Source organism: Harmonia axyridis, chromosome 3, assembly GCF_914767665.1.
Source record: "Harmonia axyridis chromosome 3, icHarAxyr1.1, whole genome shotgun sequence".
NCBI lineage: Eukaryota > Metazoa > Arthropoda > Insecta > Coleoptera > Coccinellidae > Harmonia > Harmonia axyridis.
The window spans coordinates 39,478,787-39,506,128 of record NC_059503.1 but is presented as its reverse complement, the minus strand read 5'-3'; the positions used below and the strand labels follow the sequence as shown (position 1 = coordinate 39,506,128).

The window sequence follows — 27,342 nt, the reverse complement described above, 5'->3', positions numbered from 1 at the left end:
CAAATCAAAATTCTGAAAAAAAAACAAAGTGTAAAATTAAACATGCAATTCTAGAATTGCCTTTTGGCGGCTTTATCGAAAGCACCACATCTTTGAATGAATAAAATTTCGCTGGACCATGGCAAGCAACAACCATTTGAATACACTAGATACAAAAATTTAGGAATAGCGGATTGAGGAGAACACAAATTATTGAAAAAAGTGTATGTAGAAGGTTTTTCTTTAATGTTTATAGCACCAGTAATAAAGGAGTTATGAGAACTATTCATTTCACGCCATTTTTCGAATTTCTCTTATAGCTTGAAAACCGTTTTCATCAAATAAATTCTCTGAAAAATTGATTCATTCATTCATTTTTCCCTAGAGGGAATCTAAGATCCCCTCAAAAGACAACGATTTTGGGACACCCGATACAGCTATTTGCTGCAGAGTTACCGCCAATTGAGTCATCCAAAAATTTGGATTTCATTTTATATTCCTCAATTTTTGGGACCAGTATAACCTTTCAATCAGCTCCTGTCATCAAATGGAATGCCACCGAAAGGAGCATCCACTCCCGCTTGGCCGACATCATCAGGTTCAAGAACATCCTCAAAGACGAACAGTTCGGATTCTGTCCCAAATAATCAACCACAGACCAGCTTCTCAGAGTTGTGAAGTATGCATAGGCAGGTTTCGAATGGAAGCAGGTAGCTGGCGCAATTTTCTCGATATTTCTAAGGCTTTCGACACTGTATGGCATGAAGGTCTTGTCTTCATGAAGCCAATGTGCCGCTTCCGATGTGTCAACTCATATGGTCTTCTCTTCAAAATCGCTCTTTCTGAACCAAAATCTCCACAAGACTCTACAACCCTATAGATCCCGAAGCCGGAGTTCCCAAGCAGCAGATAAAACCAACATCCCAATATATGCAGATGACACTGCTTTCATGGCTAGGTCAATAAACTCCGGGCAACCAAATACCTTTAGGACGACGTAAGCCGTCTCAAAGAATGTAGCAGTCAATGGCTAATCAAAGTGAACCTAGAAAAATGTTCTTCTCTTATCACGGAGATCAATCATACCGTTCGAACGCTCCCAAATTGAGGTGATATTCCTTGGGAATCCCCCTGTCCCCAAGTCATCTTGGATAAGATACTCTCTTTCAACCAGCATCTGGACTATGATGTTCGAAAGGGGTAAGATGGTGCTCACCAAATTGTCTCCGCTGTTCTCTCGTCGCTGCAACATGTCCAAATTTAAACAAACTTATTTTGTTTCAAACAACTGTCTGTCCCACTGTAACTTTAACGGGTTGGGCTTTCGCTCCCTACACAACGAAGTTCAAGAAGTTACAAATCATAAATTTTTTAGGACTGTCTTCACCGTAGCCTAGATTTTTCGCAAAATATCCAACTCCGTTGCAGAAATTCCTTTATATATTATGTCAAAATTATTGAGAAAGCCATAAAACACCTCAATCAATTAGTCTGAGAATCCCTCGACCACAATGAATTTTCCTCCAGTTACAAGCGTCCGAAGCTTGCACTTCAAATCGACTTTTTCGATAATCAAAGTATTCTTCAGAATAACCCATAATTAAGGGAAAAATGGATGCGGATATGTATTCGCTTTAGAAGCAAATAAGTAGAGGGCAGCACTGTACGACGATTTTTCCAAAATTATAGTTTTATCTCTTTTGTAATGATTTTTGGTGGGTTGTATTTCACAAATAATTCGAAAATATATCAAATATTAATGTACTTAGTACATATCATCTACTTTTTGTTTTTACGAGAAACGAAGAATTACCGTATTTTTTTCTATTTTTCATTTGCTAATTAAAAATATTCACTTTCTTCCATGTAGATTATTGTTTAAAGAAATTATGTGAAAACCCCATAAAATCCATGATTTGTAAAAATAAATATTTCCAATTCCTTTTTGAACTGAGAAGCCACATGGTGGTGATCCCTCTTAAAAGTGTGAACAAATTGTACTAGACATGTCTGAATTGATTTTGATTGAATATGGAATTGAATCAGCGATTAATATCTTTGTAGCACATCAATGCCAAATGTATTATTCCTCAAACGAATATCCTTGGTCCCATACTTGCATTAAAATATAAGAAATTTCTCGCATTATTCTCTTTCCTTTTGAGCAATATTGGACAATAGGCAGTTGTATCTATTTAAATATTCGCTAAAAATGAAGTGCAAGAAACTTGACAAAGTATGGAACGATCAAGGTCAAAGTGCGACTTCTTGATAATTGAAACACATAAATATATCGCTAATTAATATGAGAAGAAGAGAGATAGATGAAGGAAGATAACGTGAGATAATTATAGACGGAGAAAGTGTAATGTCGATTTTTGCGAGATTATGATGAACCTCGAGGATGTTCTATAGACTTCTGAATAGTTTTCAACAATTTTTTGAGTTTTGAAGATGAAATTTTTTCTTGAAATTATTTTGAATTGAAGTTTCCAAATCATTATTGGCTCCGTTATGATGTTCTTCTGAGGACCTTCAGTGAATTAACTACTTATGTTATATTTTCGAATCGGTTAGAGAAAGTCAAATTTAAGATACTTCTACGAGGATCATTCAATTTTTATGAGGAAAAAAGAATTATAAATTTTGATTTCCACCTTTTTTTACATATTATTTCATCATTGTGCATACATAGGTTTAATCATTGTGCGTTTACACACTACCTACCTACTGGACGAAATATACATAAAGTAATAAATGTTGATTGTAATCCATGAATGAAAATAGAATAACTTTCACTTTTCTGGAACAATATTCTTGAGGAAAGGAAAAATCATATAAAAATAATAAATATTATACATGTTCGGAAAGTAAGATTTTTAATTTTTTGTTGAATGCATTTATTATAATTGTTAGGCACCAATGCTTGGGGAAAACGACATCCTGTTCAAATTTGTCAATTTTTGACGAAACCTATTGTGAATTATTGCTGCGTCTTATTGTCAAGAAATAGAGACAATAAATTTTCTTGGATGTCGGAATTTTTCTGCTCACTATGAAATTGGAAACAAATCAATCTGTTTTGTTGGTTTGAATATTTTCAGGAAACAAAATCCTGTTCATTTGAAGACATCATTGAATATCTTGTTGAGCATTAGTTTCTCGAAAAGAGCGATATATTATTTCAGCATGATGTCTCAAAATTTAAGGTTGACTCACTAATAACGAGTTCATCATCAATTTCGATTCTGCTTGTCCGTCCTGTGCGGTATAAAGTCCGGCACGGAAAACCTAGATAGGTACTTGAAATTTTAATGCCGCGGTTGAGTTCGTTAATGGGCAGAATCCGGCAAGGAGTTCCATCTACATATGGGAATGTTCAAAATTTTAACCTTATAATTCAATCGTGCTGACAAAGGAGAACTCAAGAAAAATAATGGAAAAACAAGCTCATTATATGAGTTAAATCAGATCTGATCACAATGGAATTAGGTGTGTAAATATAAAATGATAGTTACATTCCAATTATGGGTTTATAAATGTATAAAGACCATTACAAATTTTATGTGAAATTTTATGTACAGGGTGGGCAAATAAGCGAGGTAAGCGGCTGTATCTCAGGACCCACTCATCGTAGAGACTTGCGGTAAAAAATTTTACCACTAAAATAAACAAAAGAAGACACTGGAAATTGTTTTGAAGTTCATACCTCCCCCGCTAGGGGGCGTAATAGCTATCGTCGAGTAGAAAAATGCATTTTACTCGAAAAATGTTCATATTAAGTTGGAAAAAAAATATCATCACTGTAAACCTTGGAAAATTCTCTATCTGTTTGAATTGTCACTTTCGATTTTGCGACATCAAATAAGGGTGGGGGAAAGATAGAAATCTGACTGATTGAAATGTCTGTAACTTCAGTTTGGCTCAACATTTTTGAGCAAATTAGATCCTATTTGAGAGACAACATCTTGTTGATTGAGAAAAAAATATACTCATGATGAATTTGATTCAGCTGCTTCCGATAGGGAGTGCTGAGTCTGAAATTCATTGTTTTGTTCATTTGTCTCTGAAATTTCAAATGTAATGATAGGATTTTCTCAACAGAAACAGAAATTCCATTAAATTTGCATGAAAAAACCTGAAGGTCGCAAAGCGATAGTTTCAGGCGTTCTAGAGTTATGACCGAAAGAAGATATTCTTCAACTGATGCACGGTGAAAAACCAAACTGTGTCTTTAAGTTCTGACATAAACAGAAATTCCATCTAATTTGTATGAAAAATCCAAAAGGCTGGAGTTATGGTCGAAAAAAGATATTCTTCAACTAATGCACTGAAAAACTAAATTGTGTCTTCTTTCGGCCATAACTCCAGAACGCCTGAAGCTATCGCTTTGCGACCTTTTTGTTTCTTCATACAAATTTGATGGGATTTCTGTTTCTGTTAGAACTTGAAGACTCAATTTGGTTTTTCACAGTGCATCAGTTGAAGAATATCTTCTTTCGGCCATAACTTCAGAACGTCTGAAACTATCGCTTTGCGACCTTCAGGTTTTTTCATGCAAATTCAATGAAATTTTTGTTTCTGTTAAGAAAATCCTATCATTACATTTGAAATTTCAGAGAAAAATGAACAAAACAATGAACTTCTGACTTAGCGCTCCCAATCGGAAGCAGCTGAATCAAATTCATCATGAGTATATGTTTTCCTTAATCAACAAGATGTTGTCTCTCGAATAAGATCTAATTTGCTTAAAAATGTTGAGCCAAACTGAAGTTACAGACATTTCAATCAGTCAGATTTCTATCTTTCCGCCACCCTTATTTGATGTCGCAAAATCGAAAGTGACAATTCAAACAGATAGAGAATTTTCCAAGGTCTACAGTGATGATATTTTTTTTCCAACTCAATATGAAAATTTTTCGAGTAAAATGAATTTTTCTACTCGACGATAGCTATTACGCCCCCTAGCGGTGGAGGTATGAACTTCAAAATAATTTCTAGTGTTTTCTTTTGTTTACTTTTGTGGTAAAATTTTTTACCGCAAGTCTCTACGATGAGTGGTTCCTGAAATATAGCCGCTTACCTCGCTTATTTGCCCACCCTGTACATTACTTTACTAAAACAACAGCAGAATATTGAAGAAAGAATATACAATATCTGTAACAGCAAATCCGACTTGGTGGAAATTTAATTTGTATAGGTACATAATATAACAACTCGAGTTTTTTAAACCAAATTTTAATGGGGTACTATTATCAGAAGTTCTCATCTAGATAAACTTATCGACAATAATCACAGCAATCAAATTTTCAAATTTCCATTTTTAAGTGATTAAATCATTCGAGAAGATTTGCAAAAATATGTATGTGAAAATGAATGTAAAAATATTTCGAAAATCAATTGATAGAATATCATGGTCAACATATATGATTTGATCGTTCAGCTTTAATATCAAGAAGAGTTTGGAAATTCTGATTTATGATTTTCAAGCTGGTCTTTCGGTATATTAGATGAAATCTCCAAATACACCGTCATGCTTCATGATTTCAGAATATAAAGTTCGGTGTTATTTAGTTAAGTACTACATCTACAATTCTCAGCAATCAAAATGTGACCCTTCATGTGACCTTAGAAAGTATGATCACTACGAGGATATATTCTAAATGAAAAGTACAAACTACAAAGGAAAGCATAAGCAAAAACCAAGAGAAAACCCATATTTCTCAGCTAGCCCTATGTAGATAAATTCTCAAGAATGATAACAGCCAATCAGTAAGGCTATTCATATCCATGTCATACCAATTAAAACGAGCACAATCAAACAAAAAAAAAGATAAAATCTTGATCGTTTCAAGCCTTACCCATAGCGAAATTCATAATTTAAATGGATGTACACGCAACGTGCATCGAAGGTCGTATAAAAAGCAACCACAGATGTGGAAAATGACCCTGGAATGATGAAATTCGGTATTGATATTATTTTTAGATACATTTGGCAGGATTGCCATAAAAGGGTACTGACATATCGCCAGTAACATGCTTCTTATAATCATTACCAGTGTTACATGCTGAATTCCATTGATATGGGTACAAGGATTCCGCAATGGAACATATTTTCCGAGTTCGTTCATCAAGACTTTTTTTAGTTTATTTGAGGATATTGAAAATGAAGTTTATATCCTTTGAAGTGAAATCTTTAATATAACTATATTTGATAGTGAAACATCTGACTTGTAATATGAGTTCAGCATCAACTAATATTCAGCCTTTCAACTAATTTTGCGAATTAGTGAAATAAGGAAGAACTCCCCAAATATACTGGCAAACACATTATTGCAACGATGGTTTAAAAAATTTGCATCAACAACGCTCAATGATAATAGAAGAGATAAGAGAAGAAAATTCTCTGAATATTTAATTTTAATTGATTTAATTCAATTTAATTTTTATCATGATTTCGGATTTCGGCTTCAGCAGAGTGGCACTTTGGCCTAGCCAAGTACACAAAAAAACCTACCGTCTAGGCCACAGATAAATCCTAAGTTATCCATCGGAAAGCTAGATCTCACGGAAAATAGTATATATAATCCCCAAGCAACAAAAAGAAATCTCAATAACACAACTTTTTGGATGAACATATTTCCAAAAAGCCATTAAAAATTCAAAATTATAATCTGAGTTGAAATAACACTTGGTAGAGGTTAGTTATATAAAACTGGGTATTCCCTATTAACTGAGGATGAGCATCAGCAGAGAAGTTAATTTTTCTTCGAGAACTATAGTACAAAGATCCATAGAATTGATAACATATTATAGAGATACTGATTCAATGATACGTAATCTCAATGTTTTGTGGCATCTAACTCAACGTCTGCTTTAATTTAGTCTTGTATGCGTAATCACAACACAAGTGAGTTTTATGCGGTTCAGATCAGATCATCGGTTGATAAATTAGCAGCAACTCACGTCAGCACATACTAAAACTGCGTATAATAAATTTTTGTAAAGAATTATTTCCAGAATTTTATTCCTCTAGAATCGTTAACGCAAAATTGGTCCCTCAGTAATTCCTAATCTAAGGTTCTTTGGTGAAGAAACCTTAGTCCGCAAAGTTGAGAGAGAGAGCCTTAGGACGCAAGTTGAATAAAAAATAATTTTTCTCATAAAAAAATTTAGCTTCATATCACTTTGAAAATTGAAAGGTTTTTCAATGATGAATTACAAAGTTTTTTTCATTACCATGGAATTACCAATTTTTCCAAAACACTATGAGCCATTCGTCATTTATCGCTTTTTTATTCAGTAATATTTTCATTTATTTATGATTCTGATTTTTCAAATTATAATTCATAAGAACGTATTTTTTTTTGAAAAACTAAATAGATTGTATGTATTTCTTCATCCGATTGCAAAAATTCCAAAAATTTTAAAATTCTTCATTGAAATGATTCAAATATAGAAAAACCTTCCAATTTTCAAAGCGATATAAAACAAAAACTATCAATTTTTCTGGGAATAAAATAATTGGATTTATTCTAAACTGTCATACGAAGTTTTCTTCTAAACATTGAAAGAATCGATCAAGCGATTTCCCGAGCGATTTCCGCACAGTATCAAAATGAATCTCTACTGAAGAATCTAGTGAGGTAGTGTGAATACATCTTTAAGTTTTGAAAGAACTTTATAGATATACTTTGACCATATAATTTGAACTGTACAAAAAATTTGAATTGAAAAAATTTGAACTGTACAAAAAATCAACCATAACTGGTATGGATACTTCAACATCAATACTAACATGGAAATTTTCTACTGCTATACCCATTTTCTAGCATTTAAGAAAATTGAAAATTGATGGTTTTCAAAACCATACTATTTGATCTAAGCCCATTCATTATTTCGAGATAACGTTCAATAAATGAGTTCTTATTATTTTCAGAATAGTTTGGGAAAATAAGCGGAGTCTGAAGAGTGAAACTGTGCTTTGAGAAGGAATTCGTTAAAAATTCTAGAAGGAGTCCAAAGAATTATCGTATTCATACCTATAATGAATGTTCATTATAATTGGATTGTATTATTGTTATCGACAAGTGTTCCATAGAATAATGGTATGTAATTTTTTAGCATTTAATCGAGCATTTAATTGAATTTCATAATTTTTTATGAACTTGATTCTATAAGTTTCTGAATTTGAGAAATAAAATTTCTTCTCATTGAGATAATTTCAAAAAAAAATTTAAAAGAAAACCGTTTCGTTTGCGATAATCCTCAATGAAAACTTACAAAACTCGATTGAATGAAATGTTTAATGTAATGGCCAAATATAATAATTTGATAAGCCCTGAAATCCTGTTTTTTATTTTATATTTCCAAAGGAAAAAAATTACAAAATATTGGATATAATTTCATTGCTTTTTTTTAAGCATTCAAAATTGCGAAATATGCAATTCAACCAAATACTGTAAGTTCTTTGTATTCAGTGCAAGACGTTTGGATACTAATCTGAAAAAAGGCTCTCTGTCAAAACATTGTAACTAAATTCAAACAATAATTTCATGATGCCTCTCAATTGCATTATTTTGAAGCACTGCGAATTGTGTTACTTATTTCAATTTAAATCAATTTTTTCAGATTTTGTGTCCGGTTCTGTATCTATGGGTTATAATTTATTTTTATATAACTATATAAAAAAAATAACATTCGTAGCACATAAGAGGAAAATTATATTGGTAGCCATTGCAAAAATCTTCATTTCAACATTCTCGAATTAATATCACGTTTATGGGATTTTGAATATTGATTGAAAATCAATAGATAAATTACCTGAAATAACTAGTGCTCGAATGAACAACCTAAATCGAATACCTTTAAAGTATTATTTCATTTGTGGTGTATTAGATTCTGATCAACAATCGTGCGAAAATTTGGACGAACTTACGTTTCTGCGAGAAAATAAACATTTTTTCTGTCCTTGCATGATCGTCGTCCTCTTCTTCAGTGACAGAAATCCCAGGTTTGAATTCAGGCTGATCACTCTGCATTTCTGCCAGACCTTGATCGATCATAGCAAGCTCGTGAAGAGGTATTTGGGGTAAGACCCTTCCAGTTATATTAGGAGCCTTCTTCATTCCGATTTTCCGGAGGATTTGCTCTTTTATCATCTCTATACTCCTAGCCTTAACATCCTCTAGGTTCTTACAACTACCACAACTAGGAGGAGAGGTCCTTTCGTAAGGGTTAAAGCTAGATTTTGGGTTAGTTCTTGAAGCACTATGGGAATTATCACTAAGTATGTAGGGAACAGTCAGTAAAAGAATGATGAGGGTGTATTTTATTGTTTCGCCTAAAGTGAGCTTATGAGAGCTTGTGAGCGATGAGAGGGAGTATGGTTCCATATTTTGGGTCTTCGGAAGGTCTTTTTATCACAAATCAGTCAAATTTCGGTATATCACAAAAAATTACCTCGAGAAATCCCCGTTTATCACATTTTCGAAATCACAATTTAGATCACAAACATTTTGGAATGGCGTTTTGTCGACGGTTCCAGATTCGCCGGTGTAGTCGCGTCTTTAAGTCAGGATGGGGATCTAGTGACCCGTGCGCCAGAACCGACTATGATGTTAAGACCAACACTGAGAGGAGCTCGATCGAGTGGGCTGTATTTATGTCTATGTGTGTGTGTGTCGATCTGTTAGGTGGTCTGTAACTCTAGCGGCTTAGCATCGGTTGTCCTTTGTTATTGTGATTATATACAGGGTGCATATCAGGCGCCGCTAATAAGAATTGCACCGCGGAATGGCCTTCTACGCGCGTGGGAGGTTGCAGCTTTCCTTCGCGATGAGAGCTAGCGTGGTTGCCCCGCGCTGGTTCTTCAGCCGATCGAGCAGTTTCGAGTAGCAGGGCTCTGATGTGGATCTTGAAGTTCGGGATGAAGCTTTGTAATTTAGTTCATTTCCAACGATGTATTAAGACCCTCAAGAAAAAATGTTAATTTCATCAAATTGCGATTTTGGATTTGCATATAAAGCAAATTCAACTCGAAAGTGGAATATTTCAGCATAACGGCGATTCTTCCCGCTCTGAACATATTCATAGTTTTGCCTTTTTCACTCATACAGAAGTTGATTCTTACAAGTCTATAAAGAACTATTCTATTGACAGATATTTCATGGTCAGAGGGAAGTTAGAGAATGTGAGAAATTCAAAATTCGAACGAAACAATCTGAGCGTCTGTCCAGAAATTTATTCAGGGACTGTCAGAGCTATTTCAATCTTATTTGGTAGCATTGAGTTTTCTTGAAACTCATTGCAGCATTTTATATCCATGCAGCTTTCTGAACTTGGGCACTATAGGTACCTACCCACTGACCGCAAAACTTTGAGATAATTTCTCGAATACGATGTCTATATACAAAAATTACTAATCATTTGATCATGTTTTCTCATAAAATTTCGATATCAAATATGTTGTTCGTTGTATTACTTATAACTGTTAATTTTTCACCAATGGTTGGACGGTCTCCCGTGACTATGTTCTATTCAATTATAAGACAGAGCAAAATAACAAATTCGCGAATAAATTCTTCGAATGAGAAGACGTACTGTACGTCTGGAGTCAAAATAAAGATAATTCACATAGGTAATCGTACAGTTGGTGTTCTATAAATAAAATATACATCTTAACATTAAATATAAATCAACAACTAGAGCCACAAATTTTCTTCCTTACTATTCTGTGAAACGGATATACAAATCATCAATTTACAATTGATATTCACATTCCATTGAGAGTCTGGTTGAGACGACGAAGGGATGGGATTTATGATCGTTTGATAATAATAATAATATTAAAGTTTATTTGCTTTCAACACAACATAATATAATATTTTATAACCAATAACATCATCTCCATGCGCAAACCTTGCGATTTACTCTGTTGATACTGCTCCATCTTATAAGGCCAATTGAAAAGTCCCCAGTCTGAAGCACAGATGGCAATGCTAGTATTAAACCTATAAGATTTTCAGTGAGTACCAATCTTCAAACGATACGTGTCAAAATTTAACAGCAGTCTGACCATTAATTTGTGAAAAATTGCGTTGTGAGTGTAGCTTCTTTTGTTATTTGAAAAAAGATGTGGAAAAAAAATGTCGTGTGCTGATAAAATATTGCTTTTTGGAGGGAAAAAATACAGTCAAATTGAAATCTTGGCTTGATAAAGAGTTTCCGGGGTCTGCACCAGGAAAATCAACCATCATTGATTGGTACACTAAGTTTATACGTGGTGAATTGAGCACCGAAGACGGCGAACGCAGTCGATGTCCAAAAGAGGCTGTCACCGACGAAAAAATCAAAAAAGTTCACAAAATAATTTTGAATGACCGCAAAATGAAATTGATCGAGATAGCAGACATTGTGAAGATATCATCTGAACGTGTACATCATATCATTCACGATTATTCGTACATGAAAAAGCTTTTTGCAAAATGGGTGTCGCGCGAACTCAAAATCGAACGATCAAAAGCAACAACGTGTTAATGATTCTGAGCAGTGTTTAAGTGCAATAAACCTGAATTTTTGCGTCGATATGTGACATTGGATGAAACATGGCTCCATAATTTCATATGAGTAAGTCCAATTGACAGTCATCTGAGTGGACTGCACACGATGAACCGAATCCATAGCGAGGAAAAACAAAACAGTCAGCTGGCAAGGTTATGGCATCAGTATTCTGGGATGCGCAAGGTATAATATTCATTGATTACCTCCAAAGGGGCAGACCATAAACAGTTATTATTATTTAGCGTTATTGGATCGTTTAAAGCAGCCATACTCAACGTGCGGCCCTTTGCCTCTTTTTATGCGGCCCGAGCAACAGCCTAGTCCAGTATTACAATTTTCACAATAGTATCACAAATGAAGTTTCGAAATTACGCAAAAATAACGGTATCAATATTCACTCATTTACCTTTGTTTTCTCCTTTATTGCGTACACACAGAACACTATATCCATAATAAGGGGTGTTTTTTTTTAAAGCTATAGAACTTTAAAATGCAATAAAACAACTATGGGTTATTCGATTGACATGAATTTTATTTATCCGCAAGATAATCTTGTGGCATTACATTTTAAATATGATTTCTGGCATATGACCGCCACGGCTGGCTCGGATGTAGTCCAATCTGGACGTCCAATTTTCGAAGACTTTCTCCAACATTTGTGGCCGTATATCGGCAATAACAAGGCGAATGTTGTCTTCCAAATGGTCAAGGGTTTGTGGCTTATCCGCATATAGACCAATGACTCTACATAGCCCCACAGAAAGTAGTCTAGCTGTGTTAAATCACAAAATCTTGGAGGCCAATTCACAGGTCCAAACGTGGAATTAGGCGGTCACCAAACTTGTCTTTCAATAAATCGATTGTGACACGAGCTGTGTGACATGTTGCGCCGTCTTGTTGGAACCACAGCTCCTGGACATCATGGTTGTTCAATTCAGGAATGAAAAAGTTAGTAATCACGGCTCTATACCGATCACCATTGACTGTAACGTTCTGGGCATCATCGTTTTTGAAGAAGTACGGACCAATGATTCCACCAGCCCATAAAGCGCACCAAACAGTCAGTTTTTCTGGATGTCACGGGGTTTTGACATACACTTGAGGATTAGCTTCACTCCAAATGCGGCAGTTTTGTTTGTAGACGTAGCCATTCAACCAGAAGTGCGCTTCATCCCTTAACAAAATGAAATGGACGTAGTGCGCGATACCTATTCCGCACAGAACCATTATTTTCGAAATAAAATTGCACTATTTGTAAGCGTTATTCAGGCGTGAGTCTATTCATGATGAATTGCCAAACCAAACTGAGAATAAATCACTTGACAGCTGTTAAATCAGTCGCCATCTTGAACAGTAATGCCAACTTAAAGTTATATACCTCGAAAAAAAACACCCGTTATAAACAATGGATTCTTTATGTACATACTATACCTAATCTTCTTAGCGAGAATACCTTATCTCGCGTTTTTGCTCTTGTAGTTTTCATTTCTATGGATTCTTGGGTGCGTTTTTTTAGCTGATTATACGGTTAAATTGTCATATTATCATGTAATTTTTTTTCTGGTCAGTACCATGATTTTTAAAACCTCTTATTAGCATTATTGCGTGAATTATGCTAATAAAAGGGTTTAGAAATTATGATATCTACCGAAATGAAAAATTGCGATAATGAAAATTTTTAAAATTTTCTTAAAATCGTCAATAGTATCCCGTTTTCGTTGTTGGGAGCGTTTCCCTAACACCCTGTATATTTTTATTTTCGCATTCCCTACTAATATTACAAATGCAAAAAACGTAATCTGCCTGTCTGTTACGCTTTGACGCATAACCCAAGGAATTGATTTTGATAAAATTTGGTTCACAGACAGAAACTTCTAGTGCTTAGGAAAGGACTAAGGCTACTTTGTAACCGATTTAAAAAAAAAAGTTTTGATTATGCGCGATAAACGAAAACCGCGCGGGCTAAAGCTAGTTTTACAACTAGGTAAATTACTGCGGCCCGCAAGAATGAACAGTAGCAATTATGTGGCCCGAGGTGGAAAAAGGTTGAGTATGGCTGGTTTAAAGGATGAAATCGTTAAAAAACGGCACCATTTCAAGAAAAAAAAAGTTAATGTTTCATCAAGACATTGCGCCGTGTGACACATCAATGAAAACAATAGCAAAATTGCATAAATTGTAGGCTTCGAATTGTTTCTTCATCCACCCTATTCGCCAGATCTGGCCTTCAGCGACTTTTTCCTGTTGTCAGACCTCAAAAGAATGAACGCTGTAAAGAAATTTAGCACCAATGAAGAAGTAATTGCCGAAACTGAGGCCTATTTTGAAGCGAAAGACAAATCGTACTACAAAAATGGTATCGAAAAGTTGGAAGATCGCTAAATTTGCTGTGTCGCCCTCGAAGGCAACGGTCATCGAAATGCACTTCGGACTCTTGTATCTGATGGAAGATTCGTCGTAGTCGAGGGATTGTATGATAATCGGTAACCTATGGAAAGTTTTTAAAGTGATTCCATGAAGAAATTTTTCCAATGAAGTTAGTTATTCCTCGTCGTCCTAACTTACGATGAAGAAGAAGAAGAAGAAGTTAGTTATTGCGAATAAACCAGAGTGGTCATCGAAAGTGCAAGCTTTGGACTCTTGTACCTGGTGGAAGATTCGTCATAGTCGAGGGATTCTCTGTGATGGGGGTGATTTCCTTCCCAAGAGTTTTAAGAGCTTTCATGAAAAAATTTCCTTGAAAAGTAGAAGGTTGGCCTCACGATAGGGGTGGGTATAACGAACAGACCAGGATGCTTTGAACACTCCTTAAAAATGTATTCTGAATTTTGTTACTAATTGAACTTTGTCGCGAAGGGTGCGGTAGCACAACACGTTGAAGGATAAGTTACCATGGTTTTATACAGCATAAGTTTGTTCTGAATTTTGACATTTTGATATGACGAGAAAGCAGTGAAGACAGTTTGGCAAGCCCAATTTTATTCTTTCGAATGGCATCGTCCAGGTGTTGGTTGAATGAGATGACTTCCAAGTATTTCACTTGGAATTCGCTGTGGATATCACATCCGTACATTTGGACTTGGCCGAGCAGTTTAATCAATGTTAATGGCAAGAGAAGAGCAGCGCTCTTTTATGGATTCACTTTGATTAGTCATTTACTAGACCATTCTTTCAGACGGCTTACGTCGTCCTGAGTTGTCACTTATCAGTCGGAGAATTCTAGACCTAGCCATTATAGCAGTGTCATTTGCGTATACGGCTATTAAAACTTTGTTTATCTCAAGGTGTGTATATGTATGTTTCTAAACTTAGTCTATCAGCGTAGAAGATTAAACTTCACACAATGTTTGATAGACCTCCGACATACTTGCTTGGTCTTTTAAATATTTTTGTAGATTTTCTCTTTGCACATGGGCAAGTTTGGTGATATCCAGCAGACTCCTGCCTCCTTTATTCCTCGGTAGTGTCGAACTCTCAATGCTACTATGCATGTTAATTTTTGTCATCATAGTCCTCATTTGGCGTTGCAGGATTTAGATCATTCTTGCTCCATGAAACTATATACCGAAAAACTATGTAACTATTTTCAGTAGTTCTATCAAAACTTCCAGGAGGTTCTTGTTGTCGGTTATTAGTTTTTAAATTTGAATCATTCATGTATAGCCAATAATGGCACATTGAAGCTGGTAGTCTAACTATTGTCACTGATGTTGAAACCTGTTTAGGTAGCGTTCAGGTGTTAAGAGAGAGGATTCAGCATCAGGCATAACCGTAAAAGGCTTGAGGAATTGCAGATTGCATAATTCAGGAAGTTCATTATAATGGAATCGATCTTGTATATTAACGAATTTTTGTCAGCCAGCCTTCTTGAAATGAAATATAAAAATATTTCTGTGTTTTTTGAAGGTTCGGTTGCAATAGATTGAATCTATTTCTAGATTGTTCCTTCGATCCTAGTGCATTCTTGGAGAATCCATTATACTGTATATATACAGTAAAAAAAAAAAAAAATTTTTAAAAAATTTAGAATATCTACTATATATAGTAGATATTCTATTTTTCTCGCATTGTTTGAAAATACGAGATGATGAATATGATGTGACGATTTTGTACATTGTTGGTAGGCATGTTATTAGTATGGATTTCATTGGATCCTCTGTGTTTCGGAAACCTTTCGGTAATAAGTAAGTGGTTCGTTTTGTTAAAAGTATTGGTCTATCTGTTTGATTATCCATTGTACTATTTATGGATTCGACAAGCTTTCCGTGTAGACATCAAAACATTCTTTAACCAGAAGTTGTGAATTCAATATAGTTTTTCTGACTAAATGGTATGAATTCTATTGTCTCATTCGATTGGTATTCCCTCATCCTTCAATTCGCTTGGCGCTTGAGAGTTATAAGAGGGCAGTGAGCCATGGATCTTTCTTTAGTTTTCAGCTTCTCGGATCAGAAAACATCTGGAATCTGCAGTGGGCAGGAGTCTATTCGTTTCTTATGATATGTGATATCCCTGTAAGAATAGATATCCCAACGAACCCTTTTCATTAATTCATTATTTACTAACATAATTCTTCATAAAAAGCCTACATCACCCTCATTGAAATGAGTTTCAGTCATTCAGAGGTCACCACTCAACATAAACCACGTCACAGATGTAAATGACTGAAGTAAATCATCTTGTGATTGATTGGGCTGCAACATAGCTGAGTCGAATTGCATCGCAAATTCCAACATTATCACCATTAGCAATTCGGTTAGATTGACATATGCAAATCTTAGCAGAGAATAATGGTTGAGCGAAGATGGTGAATGCTGGTTTCCGTTACGCATACATCATGAAATCGAAATTAATCCTAAATTGTATAATTTTTATATCTATCAAATAACTCCTGAATATTCTGAACTAGAGAACGCATACATGTTGAATTCAGAAAATCGAACTCTTTATTGATGCCTGGATGTCTAACGGGACGTAGTATGAAGCTTCAGCAGAGGTTGAGAATTTGATGAAGAGGGAGAGTACAAACGCTTCTCACGTGCTTATTATTAATGTCCATCGTTTATTTGGCTGAATAGTAAATTCTGGATTATTCACAGTATATGCTACTAAGTCTTGCTTACCGGTTGGCCATTGCTAGGCCAAAGGCATCAGTTGAGTATTTTACGGACACCATATTTCTTCACCATGATAAAACATTCAATTTCACAAAAATCACAAACAGAAAATGAATGAATATCGAAAAATATATTAACTATTTTAAATATATAATCAATTTCGTTCATAGGTAAGATTCAAGGAAGTTATTTCGGTTCTAAGGAACTAATAATACGCTATGGTTCACGAAGAGATGTTTATTTGAGGACTTTTTCAAGTCAATGAAATACATAGAAACATAATAACCAATATGCTTGTCCCAAACTTTGAACACATAAAATAAGAATTCCTGGGTTCAAACAATATTTTGCCGACTGTATCGATTGAACCCAGGCATCCTCATTTAATTGATGACCAACGAAGACTGGGACAAGAAGCTGGAAAAACTAGATACGGAGGACCAATCACTTTGAAAAATGACGACCGCACTAACTGGAAGAAAAGCGGAGATACCAGAACCGAAGAGGGAAATCGAGTAGCTATTACAAATGAAGAGAAGGCAGAAACAGTGCCCTATTACCGCCTAGGCCAACATAGGCCATGGCCTAGGGGCGGCACAATTTTAGGGGCGGCAAATATAATAAAAAAAAATTCTTTAACTCCTCTACGAAAATGTAGAAATAGCCATCTTCGAAAATTTCGCACATTTTTCCATTACCGATGTATAATTCTTTTGAATGGAAGATAGAAATATTGTTGCATTTTTCACACCCCTCGGTAATCTGAAAATCAAAGGAGCCGCCCTAAAACCGAACAGCAGACGGCACTGTCGGCGGTTAAGCGCATCAAAGAGAACGAGAAAATTGTGTTTATCAACTTCTGCGAAAATCACGTATTTAAAAAATTTTAATTTTTAAGATTCTCTTTACTCATAGGGGCGGCAAATTGTTTTTGGCCTAGGGGCGGAAAAGAGTTTAATCCGGCCCTGGGCAGAAATGTTTGCAGAATCACTGGAACATCAATTCAAGCCGAATCCAAAAATCAACGACGACCAATTTAACCAATCAGTTGAAATACATGGAAAAATAACAGAAAATGTTCACAATGAAATGAAAGCAGATCCAAAAGAAGTGAGTTATGAAGAAATGAAGAAATTATCAGAACATTGAAAAATAGAAAAGCACCCAGAAGGGACCGAATACAAAATCAAGCAATTAAAAACTTACTTACGAGATGAATACAAACCTACCTGGCAAATAGAAAATTTACAGTGAATATCGATAGTACCAGTTCGACTATCAGAGAAATTGAAGCCGGAGTTCTCCAAGGATCGGTGATAGGACCGCTGTTGTTCAACTTATACATGGCAGACATGCCAAAAATGAATAGATGCAAGATAGACCAGTTTGCAGATGATTCCGCTATTTACTATCACAGTAGAATGCGGAAAACAATTACTAGGCAGTTACAGATAGAGCTAGATAAACTGATGGAGTACATCAAGAACTGGTAAATACATAAAAAACATTTGCAATTTACTTCGGAGGAACAACAGTAAAGAAGGAAAAAGCAGAAAACGTCAAAATAGAAAATCAAACGATAGAATGGAAAAAGGAAGAAAACATCTGGGAGTAATTTTAGATGAAAGAATGAACTTTAACAGAGTGAAGAAAACAGAAAGAAGACAAGGCAATTGCACGGGAGACTGTACCCGCTGATCAATCCAAAATGTAAAATTGCCCTAGAAAACAAGATGAAGATAATAAAAATATTGCTAATGACAAGCATAACGAATGCAGGGGTAACCTGGTTTAATATGAAAGACAATAATAAGAATCAAATGCAAAATACGCTAAATACAGTAATCAAAACAGCGGTTGGCGCCCCATGGTATAAAACCAACCAACAAATCAGTGAAGAACAGGAAATTGGAACTATTGAGGAAATAGTTTACAAACAAAGAAAGAAGACAATAGAGACGCAGAAAGATCATGAGAATAAGGAATTAGGAAAGATACTACACATCAAAATAAGAATGACCGATAAGACGAAATACCTCTTTCAAAGAACCAAATCGAAGAAAATTGGGAATGTACATGATGCTAGCGATGTTTTCAACAATACCGTTCAAGATGTTATCGCAAAGTGTGTTCCGAAGAAAAAATGTTCCTCCCGTAAATATCCATTATGGTTCACAAAGGACTTGATTCACAAAATAAAAGTGAAAAAGCATTATCTGAAAATGTATAGAAAACACAGGCTGATTTTTTATCGTGAGCGCTTTAGATATTTCAGAAAATCTGTTAAACTTGACATAGAATCGGCATATAGAGATTTTATACTGAGGTGTCAAGCTGATTTGGAGAGTAGTCCTAGTAATTTTTGGAAATATATTAATTCTAAACGAAATATATCACGACTACCTGGGCACATGTGCTTCAATGATAAAATGTTGAAAACACCTAAGGACATACTAAATGCATTCGCAGTTAACTTCAAGAGTGTTTATGTTTGTGACAATGATACGCAGAATTCTAACACTCCATTTGTAGAATCTCTTAACTTAGGTCCGGTATTGAATATAGGTTTGATTTCTGAGGATATGATTATAACGGCATCAAAAAAACTAAAAAATAAGTTCACTATTGGTCCGGACGATGTCCCGGTTAACATTGTTAAATCTCATATTCAACTATTCGTTCAGCCATTGCGTATGCTGTATAATCTTATAATCACCTCCGGCACTTTCCCGAACATCTGGAAAGTTTCGCGTATATGTCCCATTCTGAAGTCCGGTAAGAAATCAGAGATCGTTAATTATAGACCTATTGCCCTGATATCAGTTTTTTCCAAATTAATAGAGATTATTTTGTCTGATATAATTTTCGAGCACGTACGAACATCAATTTCCGAATTTCAGCATGGTTTTGTCCGATCTCGCAGTACAGTATCAAATCTCTCTGTATTTACACAACATGTATCGAAATCCCTGGACTCAAGGAATCAGATTGATGTAGTCTACACAGACTTCAGCAAGGCTTTTGATCGTGTATCACATAAACGATTACTTAGGAAGTTGTTCAAATTTGGCTTATCGAATGTTCTTGTATCACTCCTTGAGTCCTTCTTGACCAATAGGGAATACTATGTTGAATATGAAGGATTGAGGTCATTTTCGTTCACCGCGACTTCAGGCGTTCCGCAGGGATCCAATTTGGGACCACTCTTGTTTATTTTGTTCATTAATGACATTTTGGGTATCATTTGTTCACATAAGTTGCTTTTTGCTGATGATTTGAAGTTATTTAAAGAAGTTAGTTGTGTACTTGATTGCTCGCTACTGCAAGACGACCTCAATAGGCTATCTAGATGGTGTGTTGAGAACGAATTGCCTCTGAATATAGAGAAGTGTAAAACAATGACGTTTACGAGGAAACTGACACCAATTACTTTCCACTACAAAATCAGTAACTTGAATTTGACGAGAGTAACTGAGGCGAGAGATTTGGGTATTCTTTTTGATCAGAAACTAACTTTCTCGTCTCATATAAAAAATATAACTTCTAGTGCCATGAAAACTCTGGGTTTTGTAATACGCAATTGTAAGGAATTTTCTTCGTTGAAAGCGATCTCAACCATTTATCAGGCACTTGTTAGAAGTAAACTTACATATTGTAGTGTAGTATGGAATCCTTGTCATAAAAAATACATCGATTGTATTGAGAGGGTGCAGAAAAAATTCATAAAATTCCTTTATTTCATGAAACATGGTTCTTATCCAGATAGAAACCACAGTTATGAATCACTTTTGAATGAGTTTGAGTTCGCTTCGCTTAGAAAGGTCCGTGAAATAAATGATTTGATATTTCTTTACAAGATCGTGCACAATCAAGTAGATTCAATGGCTTTGCTCTCCTCATTGCAATTTAATGTTCCTCGTTTCACTTCTAGATCACACACAACATTTCATATTGATGTACCAAATTCATATCATCACTTTTTCTGTCCGCTAACAACAATGTGCAGAAGTTATAACAATCTAAGGAATGTTGACATATTTTTTCTTTCATTATCTCAATTCAGGAGATCATTGAACCACACGTTGAGGAACTAACCGACATAGATGATTCATTGTATATGTATGTTTTTTTTTTTTTTTATTTTCATTATTCTAAGACTGCATGTTACCTTATTTTTTTTATCTACTTTATCAACGGCGATGTACTATTGTGATTTTTTTTTGTATTATTGCATACACCTGTAATTGGGCCTTGGCCTGTTGGATGTATTTATGAATAAATAAATAAATAAATAAATAAATAAAAAAAGTGACATGCAGTAGGGAGGAAAGTTTACCGATCAGAAAACAGTAGGAAATTAGGAGAAATTAAAGTAGTGGCGTAGGGCATAACATTTTTGCCTTAGAACCGAAATACTTCCTTGAATTAACTAAATTACTTATACACATTTAATAAAAATGTCCCGTCTTCAATTGTGCGGCAGAAATATCATTTTTATATTAATTCAGTTTTGAGCCTTCTAAGATTTCAGGTAGATTGCCTATACTCCACTAGATTTCAGCATATTGCTATGGCTTACACATTGAATTCCGATGTTGTTTCAATGGAAAAATTACCTTTTGATCATTTAGCCCCTCCTACGCAAAGCAATTGGAAATTTGTACTATCGTTTCCATGGAAATATGACCATTTTATTAATTACCACAGCCCGCAGAAGAAGAAAGTGCAGACAAGCTTGAATTTATATTGCCAAAATGATCTGACAGATTAGTTTCAAAAAATTCTAGATGGGTCGAATTTGCTCTTCTTATTATTACGACAAACCTCTCCATCTCGTTCATAAGCAATAAATCAATTTCTTCGTCAAAATACCAAGAGTCAACAGGATCACCTTCCCCAACTGTGTTTTTATTGCTATGTTTTCCCACGTATCTTTCGATTATTGACCTCATCCTTATGCATTTATACATGCATTTTTCGGCAGGTATCCTTCCTCTGATTAACGATCTAGTCCTGATCACTCATTTGTTCGGAAAAAAAGCAATAGCAGTTTCGAGTATCGAAAAGTCCATCGGTATCAGATCCCCGCATTTGTTACACGAGAAATCTAAGACCGACGTTGAAAAAAGGGTTGAACGTATTCTAAATTGAATGCACGCTATCGATTGCTGTTTGTGTTTTTCGTCTTGTTTTCAACTTTTTCTACCTGACGACGGTCGCTTGCAGGTAGAAATGCATAACTGATTATACGGATGATATGCCACTTAATTGCGAATCATTATTTTATGTGCATCCCAAGTTTTTTGTGAATAGCTACTTGTAACTTCCATTTGAACTCTAGATTGCCTAGAGCTAGACTCGTATCCTTCAGTTGGCAAGGCGTTACCTACCCAAATTCTGCGGAATCTTCTAGTTCTTACATTTTACCGAGCATTTTACTCTTCTTCTGTCTGAAATATGAAGCACTCATATTTTGATCACTTACTTCTCGAATATTTACATACCTTAATTTCTTCTCATATACCAAAGTCGTAAACAATAGTTATTTATAACCTTATTTTAATTGTGGTTATTGGAACGAACCATTTGTTGATAAGATATCATTGCGTGCTTCTCGCTATACAGTGTATCAATTTGAAAATGTACCATCCTTATCAATATCTTGGCTTCCATGCAAAATCAGAAAAAATGCAAAAAAAAGTGAACTTTGTTTCGAAGAAGGACATTTTATACAGTTAGTTTAAATCAATTTGTACCATATGTAAGCGTGATGACAGCAACCACTGAAATCTTCAATTTGAAGATGATTGAGTGATATTCAATTACTTTTCAAAAATACCATATACTTGACGTTTTTTGTTAGTGCTTCCGAAAAAGGCCTATACCGAGTGAGTGTTTCAAGTTGAATCAGTCGAAAATCTCGGAAAGGAAACACCTTTTGAGAAAATGTTCGAAAAAAAAGTTGATCATTTTGAGGGGAAAACGCTACTTATGCAGCAACATTTTTCAATTCTGATCCAATTCTAATCAATATTGCACGATGTATCACAGATGGCTCTGTAATCGAATTTCAATTTTCCGTCTGAAGGACCTCAATGTTTCCATTTCATTAATCATTCACACGAAATTTTGACGTAAATTGTCCAACTGTTAGTTGAAACGATGGAAAACCCTTTGCGCATAAAGATTGACGACTTCTACTGGTCTTGAATGAAAAAGATCTATTTGGATATTTTTCTTTTCTCGCTGATTTTTTTTTTGATTAATTATAGTAGTAGGTATAGTTTTAATCCAAAAACACCAAGAACAACTGATTTCACCATTTCCAAATGACAGTACATAGTACATCTGCTGAAAATAAACAGTTCGGCAGGACAGGTCAGAATGATTGATGGAACGGATACATTAAGGTCCTTCAGACGAAAATTTTAATTCGATTTGAGAGCCATCTGTGACGAACCGGGAAAAATTTTTCGTACAAACCATTTGTGTTTGGAAGAAGCATAGGCCTAAGTTTAAAAAATCTCTCCCAAAAAACCATTTTTTTTTTCATTTGAAACATTTTTCCGTTAGATGTTTTCTTTTCGAGATTTTTAACTGACTCGTTTGATCGAAATGTTATACAGGGTGTCCCGTAAAGACCACGTCAAACCGAGGGAGAATGTAGATCAAAGGATAACTCACATGCTATGACAAAATTTCCATTATAAGTCTAACCGTTTTCGAGATTTTTTTTTTTTTTGGAAAATAATGAATTTTTGCTCCTTTCAATAGTTTTGTCTTTACGGTTGGTACAATTTTACACCTTTTTGGTTAATTTTTTCAGTAAAATATTGCTGAAGAATGATTTTAGCGTTCACATTAAAAACATAAAAACTGTTTTTATCCAAATGGGTATGTTTCTGACAAAATCAAGTTTGTCAATTCTGTTAAGAAATCTTCGATGTCGCATTACTTAGTGAAAATTGGCAATTGTTTATGTGCGAAAATATTACTCGCATAATTATTCACCTCAACGAAATTCAATTTTGCCGGCAAATTTTGCGAGAACATCATGCAGATCCAGATTTTTTTAATAAGATCATTTGGAGCGACGAGTCTTTCTGTACCAAGAATAAGTACATGAATCTCCACAATTTGCATAGCTGGAATATCATAAATCCACACGAGGTGAGAGAAGACAGATCACAATATCGATTCAAGATCAATTTATGGACTGGAATATTTAATGGTGCAATTTTGGGCCTGATCGAACTGCCGCCATCAAACAATTATTTGGTGGAATTTTTAACCAACCAGCTGCCTATTTTATTGGAAGATGTGCCACTGGATGGATGCCCAGCACATTACGGACTCGAAGTTAGCGCACATTTGAATAGAACTTATCCCAACCGGTGGATTGGAAGAGAAGGTGAAATTTTGTGGCCTGCTCGTTCACCTGACCTAAATCCAATTGACTTTTATTATTACGGCTGCCTAAAAAACAAAGTATATGCATACCTATACCAAATGATCTCATTAAAAAAATCTGGATCTGCGTGATGTTTTCGCAAAATTTGCCGGCAAAATTGAATTTCGTTGAGGTGAATAATTATGCGAGTAATATTTTTGCACATAAACAATTGCCATTGTTCACTAAGTAATACAACATCGAAGATTTCTTAACAGAATTGATAAACTTTTGTCAGAAACTTACACATTTGGATAAAAACAGCCATATCTTTTTTCGTTGAATAACAAATGACTTGTGTGATACCTTTTTGAAATCACTATAAAATAGATAATTTATTGGTGTAATGTGCAGCAGTAGCTCGGTACATTCTGGTTCCACTACGATGGGCTAAACTTCATGAACAAAATATTCCACTACCAAAATTTCCAATAAAAATATTTCTCATAGCCCCCTTTTAAAATGTTCGGAGGATTTTTTAATGTAAACGTTGAAATCATTCTTCAGCAATATTTTACTGAAAAAATTAACCAAAAAGGTGGAAAATTGTACCAACCGTAAGGACAAAACTATTGAAAGGAGCAAAAATTCATTATTTTCCAAAAAAAATAAAAATCTCGAAAACGGTAAGACTTTTATAATGGGAATTTTGTCATAGCATCGGTTTCACGTGGTCTTTACGGGACACCCTGTATATTATCTGACAGGATACTTGTTTTTATTGATGACAAAAGTATAGTAGCGTTGAATAATGGACTTCGGCAAGGATTGGTTTTGTCTCCCATACTTTTCAATTTATATTTGTGTGACAAATGATATTGCTCTCGAGTTTCGTCATTCTGATTCCGGAATGATTGAAACTACTTCATATGAAGATCTAAAAATTATGGAAGATATTTTCTCGAGTGGCGTTTATGCCCCAATCCAAATAAAATAGAGGTTTCCTGTTTTTATTTAAATAACCAACAAAAGTATATAAAATTGAAAGTAATCATTCAATAATTCCGTCTTGAATCATAATTACATTCCCAAATATCAAGTTAAACTTGATTCTTCTTCGAATTTGAAGGTCCATTTGGAAAATTCGTGTATGAAATTAAAGTCGGGGAATAATATTCTCCAAAACTTAGCTGGTTCTTCATGGGGTGCTGACTGCTGATGCCATTTTCTGCTGCTGAATTTGGTTCAATAGTGTTCAGGTTCATAAAATTGATCCACAGCTCAACGTTCCTAAGAGAATTATCATTGAAACTACAGTCCATTCAAGAATTATTGACATCGAAGCAGGCCGTGAACGTCTAGTCGCGGCATTATTTCTAGTTACCAAAATATCACTAAAAATTGCTATGGTTCATCATAGAAATAATCAGTAAATATTATTCATATCATTTTTCTATCTTAAAGAATCCAAAATTTCGAATTTAGGAAGGCAGGTATACAATCATGATTGAATATATGGGAATTCAGATTCGATAACGAAAAAATAAAGTGGAATGCCTTCAAATGTCAAGCAACTCCAATGAAGAGAAGAGATATCCATTCATTTAAGAGTCTCCAATGAAAGATCCCATTGAAGATCATTAAAATATGCATATTCCTTCTCACCAGAGGCTTTTCAATAATTGTGGCATTCTTTATGGACACTGTGTGCAAAATTCTAATCGTATAACTCTGACATGTTATTTTATCCCAGCGATTATGGATCATTTTAGCTGTGGTAGCTGAACTGGTGAAGCAATCAGGAAAAACGTCTTCATACTTTGAATTGAGTGACTAAATGAATGAATTGACAAAATTATAATGGGACAGCAATAAAATTTAAAGAACTCATGTAGCATATGAAAAATTTCAACATAAATGTACTGTAACTTTCAAAATTGGAACCAATTTATCAGCCGATGTGTAAATTAATTTCTAAAGTCACTATTTATTGAAACTGTTCATGACGTGAATGATTGATTAAGCTTGTATGAAAAATATAGATATATTTGTACACTCAAGTTTTCTTTTATTTATTGAAATGCTTTTATACTATTAAATTACATGAAGTATTTTGCCTATAACAGCTTTGATTCTTTCACTAAAAGCATTTTTACATGAAATTATTCTCAAATTGGGAATTTTAACATTTTATTGCATTTTGTTATCATCTTTAAGAGGTTAGGAGGTGAAGAAATTCTCAAATTTACTCTTCTGAATATATTTTTCGATTAAATATTCAGTAAATATTCTATAAAGCAATTAGAATTTATTAAATGTTAGGATTACTCATTGAATAACAAAAAACAGATAAAACAAAACTTAATAGAGGCAATGCCAAGACTTTGTTTACAGATCTTTTTCATATAGCCTAATATAATATAACTTCGGTCATGTTCCATGAATTTTTGAAATTCATCATTTGATCTGTGAGCACATTATTCCAAGTATCTACAGAAAAGGTATTAATTTATCACCCAATTATAAAATAATTCTCCCTTCATAGATTTATATAATCCTAATGATCACCACTATCAAAACAAAATATCCAGGTAAAAATCCATCAATCCAGCATTCAAAATAGCGCTCCTTCTACTTTCACCCTTGAATATACTTGAAAAACTTTTTGTTTTCTTTCTAGAATTCACTGTTGAATAAGACTGCCATTTTCAAATAATCAAGTTTCCTCCAGAAGTTCACATTTTGTTGCAAATATTCTCTGTATTCACCATAATATCGTACTCTTTTATCAATAAGAATTTTCCTCCTAGTAACTGTTTTGAACTTGTAACCAATTAATTTTATGTAATATTGTCTTTGATTAATAAAGATCCAGATGCTTTTTGGTCAAATTTTATCCAGACTGATATATTGAATGCTTTTGTTAATAATCAAATCATTCAATGATTCTTTGAAGGTGAAATCGTATTGCATAGGTTTTCTTCTACTAATAATCCAGGTTGTAATGACTTGCCTTCTTCTTTTTTCAAACAGTACTGTGAGAAATACTCAAATAAACTAATCAATGTGTGTTTGAAATTGATATAACTTTTAAGTTTCAAAATTTCTTCGATCGAAACCAATAACACAAACAAACTGAAATCTAACCTCCTGTCAATAACATTTCCAATGCCAACCCGAAATCTACAATTCAAAATGTTACTGAATGAGCCAGTACCAACTTAATTTCGATTTTCCAAAGCAACCCGGGATGTCAATAATTCCTGAATGGACTGTATTAGATCTACACCTTAA

General features: G+C 34.5%; 1 protein-coding gene and 1 long non-coding RNA gene across 3 annotated transcripts in view; one reads left to right on the top strand and one right to left on the bottom strand.

Annotated features, from left to right (window-relative positions):
- LOC123675016 overlaps positions 1 to 8,082 on the top strand; it is a 115,367-nt gene extending 107,285 nt beyond the window's left edge. For both annotated transcript variants that reach the window (XR_006746734.1, XR_006746735.1), the window contains exon 4: positions 7,919 to 8,082. This is a non-coding gene — a long non-coding RNA (uncharacterized LOC123675016). The remainder of the gene's footprint in view (positions 1 to 7,918) is intronic.
- LOC123675015 (growth/differentiation factor 8-like) overlaps positions 1 to 9,642 on the bottom strand; it is a 60,017-nt gene extending 50,375 nt beyond the window's left edge. The window contains exon 1 of the mRNA XM_045610239.1: positions 8,918 to 9,642. Within this exon, the coding sequence (XP_045466195.1) occupies positions 8,918 to 9,374 (457 nt within the window). The 5' untranslated portion in view covers positions 9,375 to 9,642. The remainder of the gene's footprint in view (positions 1 to 8,917) is intronic.
- Between the last annotated feature and the right edge of the window lie 17,700 nt (positions 9,643 to 27,342).